The 9,726-nt window shown below is 40.6% G+C and overlaps 2 protein-coding genes across 3 annotated transcripts in view; one reads left to right on the top strand and one right to left on the bottom strand.

The window, feature by feature from the left end:
- The window catches only part of LOC101989511 (mediator of RNA polymerase II transcription subunit 12-like protein), a 224,414-nt gene that overhangs the window by 140,183 nt on the left and 74,505 nt on the right, over positions 1–9,726 (top strand). The gene's annotated exons all lie outside the window — the stretch shown is intronic.
- Positions 7–2,374, bottom strand: P2ry13 (purinergic receptor P2Y13). Of its 2 annotated transcripts, none has more exons than XM_005344022.2 (2): positions 2,274–2,374; positions 7–1,872 (listed from the first exon to the last, which is right to left on the bottom strand). In XM_005344022.2, exon 2 carries the CDS (start codon positions 1,870–1,872, stop codon positions 865–867), a length of 1,008 nt encoding a protein of 335 aa, XP_005344079.1. In that variant the 5' UTR covers positions 2,274–2,374; the 3' UTR covers positions 7–864. The 2 variants fall into 2 exon arrangements, with proteins under 2 accessions (XP_005344079.1, XP_005344080.1); XM_005344023.2 differs by having other exon boundaries at positions 7–1,875.

Genomic DNA, 9,726 nt, shown 5'->3' on the forward strand with positions numbered 1-9,726 from the left:
GGTGGTGGTGGTGACATATTACAGAAGATACCAAAACTTTGTGACATGTCTGTCTTTTTAAAAACCCCATCTTTGGGAAATGTGTTCCAGAATTACAGCAAACTAGCAACAGGTGTTCTATGTTCTATAGACAAACAGTGGGAGAAGTAATTGTTTTCAGCCAAAGGTGCAGACTCTGTGCCCAGGAAGGTTTTGCTGAATGACACCACCTTCCCCCTCCCAGACTGCACGTGACTGTGTCCTGGCTTTGCCCCCAGCACGTGCCTCTTCTGGTGCTCTGCTGAGATGTGGCAGAGCCCTTTGCACTTGTAAGGAAAAAAGTCTTTGGGGATTCCTGTGGGATCATTTTCACCCACTTTGCTTCCTCAGACTGAATCTCTTTCAGCTACTGCCTTTGGCTTTCCTCCACAGGCATTGGAAATACATGTTTATTGGATTCTTCCCACAAATATCAGCACTCTGAAGGCGATAAAAGTTACCAGGATGTTTTGGGAATGATGTGTGTGATAGAATGTGGGATAGTCACTAGAAGGGAAGATTTTTTTAGACACACCTATTACCCATTATTCTTTTCCATAGTCCATGAATGCTCTTCACAAGATGACATCTAGTGGTCATTTACTTTCATAAACATCCTCTTAATGCTAATTCGGTTCGTTCATAAATCTGTGTGGTTAAAATGTGCATAATCTTTTCCAGATTCTAGGATAATAAATGTAAAAAAAATGTTTGTTCCCCCCCCACACACACACACACTTTTCCTATAATGCTTAAATGAAGTCTCCAAGTAAATGATCTTTTTAATTCCCATCCTTAAATAGAAGCAAAGCCAGGAGTAGAATTACCATGTGGGGGAGAACGTTGTCAGGCTAGGATGATGTTGTCTGTATGACTGCTGGGTTGCTCCTGGCTTGATACCGCCATCCTTCTCCCCCTCATACACGGTGCCCTTTCTGTGAACTTTTTACATAAGAGTATGTATATTAATGGGTCCATGCAAATGTTCGTTGCTGCCAAAAAGAGAGCTGTTTCCTTAGCAACAAACAGTTGGTTTGCTAGCCAGCAATCGGTCTTTGTAGTTTGACTGTAGGTGTATGGGATTCTGATGAAATGGAATGGGGCAAAGCAGACGAAGAACACAGCTATGACAATAAATACTTTCATCTCCAGCCTTCTGTGTCTGTCCTCCTTACCGGTGAACTTTCTGTAGGAATTGTATACTTTTTTGGTAATGACCACATAAAACAGAAGCATCAGAACAAACACAGTCCAGAAGATGAACTGGCATGCGTGACTGACCATTTGATGCCACACCAGCCCCAGAGGACTCTTCAGGGATGCGCACTTCTTCACGGATGATGGAGTCGCCTCCTTGCTGTTCAAGAGCATGTTTGGCAGGGAGATGAAGAACATCAGGAGCCAGACAAGAATGGAGACTAATTTTGCAAACGCAGGCTTTTTTGCAAAGCATTTCCCGAAAGGCCTGATGATCTTGAGAAATCTGTCAAAAGCGATGAGGCCCAGCATGATGATCCCCACATACATGGTCTCGTAAAAGATCACAGAAGAGAAAGTGCACACAAAGCCTCTGAGTTGCCAGGGTCCAAGGTGGGAGTCAGAAAGAATTTTGAAAGGAAGCATTAGTGTCATGACCAGGTCTGCCACCAGAGTGTTTTTGAGGTAGACGATGAACGTAGAATTGCTGGGGATGTGGACGAACACCCAGAGGGCCACGGTGTTCAGCAGGAGGCCAGTGAAGAACACCACAGTGTAGAGGGCCGGGAACACCAGCTGTGTCATCCGAGTATCTCTGGGGCACCGCTCCGACTTGTTGAAGCCCTGCATCGCAGTGGCGTTGGCTGTCTCGAGCATCTGCTATTGCAAACGAACATGCACACAAACAAACGAAAACGAAGAGCCCTCGTGACTTGGCAAATACTACTTTTTGTAAAAAAAAAAAGCAAAGTGCATTATGTAACACATTCAGCAGATCTGATTCTTGGCTTTGAGCATATATCTCATCTCTGGTCCTTTAAAAGCCCCATTAATTTATACCCTCCTGAAATCCAAACAGTAAGCACTACTCGTTACATGGCAATAACGGTACCTGATTTAGGACGTAAGAGACAGGGTAGGTTGTCATATATTACTTAGTGCCTTATTCTTGTAGTCTATGTTTATAGAATAGGATATTTAGATTTTTTTTAAAAAAATAATTTAGCTACATTCTACCTTTTACAGCAAGCACATTCATAAGAAAAATCGAGACTGACCTTTGTTTGGGAAGATACTCGGCTGTATGTATTGTGACAGTCATTAGCTCAACCCGCGAATAGCTTGTGGAGTAAAGCTTCTGCTTTCTTATACTGGCTTTCCTTCCTCATTTTCCCTTGTGGGCTTCTGTAATACCCATGTTTTCTAGAACCTCTTTATCTTTAGCATTGGCCAGTAGTAGTTACTGGTTTGTGTGCGCTGAGGACCGAACCCAGCGCTTTCATTGGCTCAGCAGGCACGCCGTCACTCAGCCACATCCCTAACATGTGGGATATTCTGTTAGGTTTAATTATATGTATGGGGGATGCATATGCTTGCAGGTGCACACGGAGACTAGAGGCGTTAGATTGCTTGGAGCTGCAGTCACAGGCGACTGTGAGCCACCCGAAGTGGGTGCTGGGAACGTGCTTTTAACTGCCAAGCTGATTCTTCAGTCTCAAACTTTATTTACCTTTTTGTTATTCATGTTAAGTGATCTTTTTGAGTACCTCATCTGTAGTAATAGGAGTTTAGATGATGGAGAATATAGTACCAAACTGCAACTAAGCAAGAGGATGGTTCTTGATTTGGAAATCAGACACTTATCTTCTTTACCCTACAGGCTGCGCTTGGAAGAAGTTTCTGTGTTGAGGGACGGCCTTTTTCTTTCTGCACTTTGCCGTTTGTCTTTTGATCCCCAGGTCTCTGGAGCATAATGTGCCACCTTTTCTAAGAAGTGGGAGCTGCTATCCCTGGACCTATTATTTTTTAGTATTTAGTCTAAACAAATGTTTTAAGATCTGTGCGTCTCATTTCCACATGTAACAATTGTGAAGACATCATCGACTTCATAGGAGTATTGGGGAGGTGGCTGGGTGGCCTAGCGCGGAGCATGTTAGAAAAAAAAAACCTGAGAATGTCAGTCACTCATTTCTTTGGTTTCCTGAATTGCCAGTTTGAGTGACGATGCTGTATTGCCACTTTTAGAAAGCCATTTTAGGAAACCACCTGCATTCTTGAGACTTAAAGAATTTTGTGAATCAGTGCTGGGCCAAGATTTGTCCAGTGTTTCCTTCGAATCTCACAAAGTGTGGAGAAAGTTACTGTGTGTGGTGGTGTGCTTTCCTGCCAGACAGATGAAGGGCAAGAGGAAATTAGGTGATCTTAGTGGGGCGGTGTGGCTATCTATGGCAAGTTTCACTTCCATGTTTCTTGCTACACGTTTACTGTAGAGTTGAACTGTCTACAGGGTTTGATTGACTAGAAAATTCTAGTTGACTGGGTTTAGGATCTTGAATACATGGATTCCACACTTGAATTCGTTGTAAAATGGAATGCTCTGTGATGCTTGGGAACTTTGGTTAGTCTACGGAATGGGTGGCACACTTTAAAAAGATTTTTGTTTGACTGAAATACGTTAGGATTTCTCTGATGTAATGGACCATAACTTGAAGATAAAAACCTAGCAAAATAAGTTTTAAGCTATAATATTTTTTTTTAGCCTACATAGCTGATTTTTAATTTCTCTATAGCCTACAATCCTATATAAAAATGAAGGCCTGGAAGGGTTCACTTGAAACACGGGAAATTCCGTACAGGATACTTTCATAATATGAGAACTGGAAATCCTATTTTGGTCAAATTTCAAAATGCTAAATGTGGGAAACTTTGAAAAGAGGAACTGACCAGCAGTGTCCATTTCTAGGGTCACAAAGGTACATTCTTTTGTTTGTGAAATACATATTTATTGTGTGTGTGTTTGCACACGTGCATGTGTGTGTTGTTCCTTCAGAGAGTCACTTCTCTCTTTGCAACATGTGGGTTCCGTGGATGGAACCCTGTATTGTCAAGGATGGTCTTCAATAGCTGAGCCATCTTCCTGGACCTAACACTGGTTCTTTTTAAATGAGAGTTTCAAAGTTCTTATCTTGGTCAGTAGATTAGCTGATCCTCCCACCAATGCTAAAATCTGTTGGAAAAGGTTTTCCCTTTTGAAGGCTTCATCTGAGGGCTGCTCCCTAGAGCATTGCGGGAGCGCCATCTCAAATCTAGAGGGCTTAGGTTCAAGTCTTTGTCCACCTGTTACTTTTCTGTTCCTTTGGGAAGTTATTTACTCTCGCTCTGAAATGCTTGCCTTCTCTTTATGATGTAAATGCACAACAGCATCTTCTTTATAAAGTTAAGGGGGAAAAAAATGAAGGTGCATCTGCCACATACTTAGAATGATGCCTGTCATGGGAGATGTTTTGCAAGCTTGTTAAGTCAACTAAAAAGAAGATTAAAATCCTGTGGGCTTAGTTCATGAAAACAAGGAAGGAAGAAGTAAAAAACGTGCAATGAATAGTTTCATAATTTAAGAGCCTGCCAAGTGGGAATAAACTAAAGATTAAAATTGTAGTGTGCTCTAAGGAAATAGAGTCGAAGCTAATAAAATCAAAACAACCATGCTATTAGAGATGATTATGACAATCCTTACAACATGTATAGCGCTTAGCCCCATTTTAGAGATGAAAAACTAAAATGCAGAAACTAAACAGTTCCCCAAAATTGTGTTAATAGGGACTACTGCAAACCTACCACTAGCCCTAGGGTTTGAGCTTAGAACCTGCCTTAGGCCCCCTAAGGCAGACACTAAGAAACCAACAGGATGAATCTGGAGGGTTTTACCCTATTATGTAGTCTTTGTGCGAAGAGTCGCTAACTAATACAGGAAAAAGGCAAATCCTTGAACTTGACTTGTAGTTCTGTCTGCTGCAAACTCGGGTTTAAGGTGGGAAATGTCAGTTGTCCGATGGGTATGGTCAGGAAGGAGCTGGGGCAATTTGGTGTGTAATGGGAATTGTCTGCCATTACTTCCTTTTTTTTAGTCTTTGGGCATTTCTCAGCTGGGTCACGGTAGGTTGAGGTAGCTAGCATGTATCATGTAAGATTTGAAAAGTTGAAGTGTTTGCTGTCATTTGGAATGAAAGTTGAAGTGGAAACGCCTGTATTCCTAGAAGAGACTTCTCATTTCATCTGAAACATACTCAGGTGCTTTCCTTCGATTGTGTGAAATAATTTTAAACTTTCCCCATTAGCACAACTGAAAGTGATAATTAGTTAAACAATCTGTAGTTTACAAGCAGGTGTCCTGAACTATAGGGAAATGAGAAGCAGCAGTAGATTCTCTTCAGATAACTAGAAACAGGCAGTGCATCCACCGTATTGCTTGAAATGCTTACTATTGAGTTACAAGGTTTTCTATCATAAAAGAAAGCATCTGTTTGAAAACTGAGATTGATAGGAGATGGCACAGTAGGTAAAGCACTTGCCACATAAACATAGAAGCATAAATATAGATCTTTCTGGTATTGTCTCCCATTTCTCTATTCAAAGACTTAATGTTCTTGTTATACATGTCTTTTACTTGTCTGGTTAGTGTTATTCTAAAATTTTATATTATTTGTGATTGTTGTAAAGAGTGCCTTTCCTGATTTATTTCTCAGCCTGTTTATCATTTATATGTAAGAGAACTACATTTTTTTTTAAGTTCATTTGTATCCTGCTGTATCACTGAAGTGTTTATCAGGTGTAGGAGCTCCTAGGTAGAATTTGGGGGGTCACTTATGCACACTATCACAACATCTGCAAAAAGCGAAAGTTTGACTTCTTCCTTTTCCATTTGTATCCCTTGATCTCCTTTAGTTGTCCAGCTAGAACTTAGAGTACTATATTGAATAGATACTGAGAGAGTGGACAGCCTTGTCTTGTTCCTGATCTTAGTGAAATTGCCTTGAGTTTCTCTGCATTTAATTTGATTTGGTTATTGACTTGCTGTATATTACTTTTATTATATTTAGGTATGTTCCTTATATTCCTGATCTCTGCAAGACCTTTATCATGAAGGGATGTTGGATTTTGTCAGAGGCTTTTTCAGCATCTAATGATACGATAATGTTTCTTTTTTTCATTCAGTCTGTTTAAATGGTGGATTACATTGACAGATTTTCATATGTTGAACCATCCCTGCATATCTGGCGTGAAGCCTACTTGATCGTGGTGGATGATCTTTTCGATGTGTTCTAGGATTCAGTTTTTCAATATTTTATTGAGTATTTTTACATGAATGTTCATGAGGGAAATTGCTCTGCAATTCTCTTTCTTTATTGAGTCTTTGTGTGGTTTCGGTATCAAGGTATCTGCAGCCTCACAAAAAGAATTTGGCAATGTTACTTCTGTTTCTGTTGTGTGGAAGAACTTGAAGAGTATTGGTATTAGGGTTTCTTTGAATTCTGGTAAAATTCTGTGCTGAAGTCATCTGACCCTGGACTTTATTTTATTTATTTGTTTGTTTATTTATTTACTTATCTTAGGAGACTTTTAATTACTACTTCTATTCCTTAGCAGTTAAATGTCTATTTAGATCGTTTATCTGGTCTTGATTTAACTTTGGTATGTGGCTTTGTCATGAAATATCTTTTCTCCATCCACAATTGATTGAAAATTTTGCTGGCTATAGTAGTCTGGACTGGCATCAGTGGTCTCTTAGTGTCTGCAAGACACTTGGCCAGACCCTTCTGGCTTTTAGAGTCTCCATTGAGAAGTTGGATATAATTCTGATGAGTCTGCCTTTATCTATTACTTGGCCTTTTCCTTTGCAGCTTTTAATATTCTTTCTTCATGTTTTTAATGTTTTGGTTATGTGGTAAGGGGGCTTTTATTCTGGTCTCATCTATTTGGTGTTCTGCAGGATTCTTGTACCTGTATAGGCATAGGCGTGTCTTTCTTTAGCTTGGGAAAATTCTTTTTTATGATGTCGTGGACTATATTTCTGCGCCTTAGGATTCTTCTCTTTCTATTCTTATTATTCTTAGGTTTGGTGTCTCCCAAATTCTGGATATTTTGTGTTAGGAATCTTTTAGATTTAATATTTTCTTTCATCAGTGAATTTATTTTTTCTATCATATCTTCAACCCCTGAGATTCTCTGTTCCATCTCTTTTATTCTGTGGGTGATGCCTGCATCTGATTACCCAGACTTCATTTCCAGAATTCCCTCAGTTTGTGTTTTTCTTATTACTTCTATTTTGATTTTCAGGTCTTGACCCATTTTCTTCACCTGTTGGATTGCTTTTTTTTCTTGGATTTCTTGATATTCTCTAAAGGATTTATTGAATTTTTCTGATCTTTAGGCTTTTCCTTGATTCCATTAAGGGTGGTTTTCATTTACTCTTTAAGGGTCTCTATCATCTTTATAAAGTTATTTTTAAGGTTGTTTTCTTGTGCTCTAGCTGCATTGGAATGCTCAGGTCTTGCTGTCCTGTGGTCACTGGGTTTTGGTGGTTCCATATTGTCCTTTCTGTTGTTGATTGTGTTCTTACACTGGCGTTTAGGCATCTGGATTTGGGATGATTACAGGTCTAGGTATTGATTCCTGCATTTTTCTTTGTTGCATGGGTGTTTTGTTTCTTTGCTTTCTGTTCCCTCTTGTCTTCTGGCCTAAGTAGTCAAGGATTTGGCTACTGTTCAGGTTCAGTATCTCTGCTGATGTTTGTGGGGCCTTGGGTGCCTAGATCCAGCCTAGCCTCTTGTAAAGATGAAGTCTTCTTCCAGAGTTGTAGACTGGATGGAATATGGAGCCCAGTGGAGGGGCTGCTGTTCTCACTGATGTGGGCCTATGGTGTTTGCTGGAATTGTGGGAATGGGCTGGCCCTGGGGAGGATGTTGAGGTGGGTAGGGTTCGGCAGCAGAGTGGGTCTTGGAAGAACAGTGTCTAGTGGGTGGTAGCAGTCCGGCTGGCAGGTGGGTCACTTGTCTGCTCAGCAGCTGGTGGGAACTGCCTCGTTCTGTAATTCTTACTAAAATACTTGAAGTCAATTAAAACATTGTAAGTAAAATTTACTGTACCGTATAAGCATAGATTTATATTATAAAGACAGTTTTCTTTTATTTTCATGTTGTCCATTTTCTTTCCTTCTAGAAGCTACCTGCTAATGTCCTCCCCATTTTGCCAAATCCATCCATTTCTTAGTGACTGTGATTACAATTACAATTGTATTTCCACGTCTCCGGTTCCCACTGGTAACTCTAATGCCACTGTGGCCATTGCCCACAAGCTATGGAATACTTGATTATGGCAAGAGGGTTTTGTCTCTGATGTCTTATTTCTCTTGTGAAAGTGGTGATTCAAGGTTCTTTTTTTTGTATGTGTGATTCAGGCTGTGTTCTTTCTTCCCTACTCTATCATTGTGGTATGAATATCTTAGCTATATAGCTTGCACAATGTGGCTGTGCTGTTGGGAAGCCTCACTGTGGACACTGGAATTTTAATTTCCTACACATTCCATGTGACATGGAATTTATTCTTAAAATATATATTTAAAAAAAACACATTTTTAGACCGCAGACCTCTCATAAACAGGTGGCGAGCTGGGATCCATTAGCAGGACCTGTGATTTGGAAGGCCTGCTTCAAATGCTTTCTCACAGAGAAACCACTAGCATCCTCAGGCCTGCTAAGCCACTGAGCTATGGGACAGGACTACATTGCATGGGCTCATCTTTTCAACTATTCACATATACCGAATCCGGTTTCACTTTAAAAAATTAATTGGAGATGTGGTGATGCTTGTATATGTCAAAGTATTTGCAGCTGGAGATGGTGACATGGCCTGTGTAGTCAGACATTTGATAATACTGACATTTTAGACTATTGACTTTGGAGAGTTCATACTTTGAGACAGGGTCTTTCTTTCTATCCCTGGCTGAGCTGCAGCTGGCTATGTAAACCAGACTGTTCTTGAACTTGAAATGATCCTCTGTTTTACCCACTGGAGCTGTGGTTCTAGGCATAAGCCACACCTGCCTCGCAGACTCTCTTAAATGGGTTCGCTGATGTAGGAGGATGTGTGCCTAATGCCTTTCAGTAAAGAGACTCAACAGTGTGATATAGGGCTTATTCTAAAATTTCATGACTCTAAAGCATAGGTACTTTCAAATATTCTGCAGGGGTTTTGTTGTTGTTGTTGTAAAAATGTCATAATCCTAACAGCATTATTTGTCTGTCTTTTGTAGAAAAATATCCCAGTGAGTTCGGCTAGGCACAGAAGGATTGTTCAGGTAGTCCGTTCCCTGCAGTTCCTCTTCATGTTCACACTGAACTCGTGGGACTCTGAGGAAGAGCTTCTGTACACTCCCTGTTCTACCCTTGGACAGTTTGGGGGGTGCTGCTGCCCTTCATTTGTCTTGCACACAAAATAAAGTTTGATGGAGAGGGTTGACCGCGAGATTCTCCTCTGTTACCCATATTCTTGTGCTCTTATAAAACCAGAAAGGGTGTTCTAGTGGGAGACTGGAGTACTGTGGCAGACATGACAATAGCTGTGTCTTCTGCGGTCTGTTACACAGGGTTTGCCCTTGTCTGATTACAGTGCTGGACATCGAGCTGGATCCCACGCCTTGCTAAGCAAAAGCACTCTCTCTCTCTCTGTCTCTCT

The sequence above is a fragment of the Microtus ochrogaster genome, chromosome 1 (assembly GCF_000317375.1).
Source record: "Microtus ochrogaster isolate Prairie Vole_2 chromosome 1, MicOch1.0, whole genome shotgun sequence".
NCBI classification, from domain to species: domain Eukaryota; kingdom Metazoa; phylum Chordata; class Mammalia; order Rodentia; family Cricetidae; genus Microtus; species Microtus ochrogaster.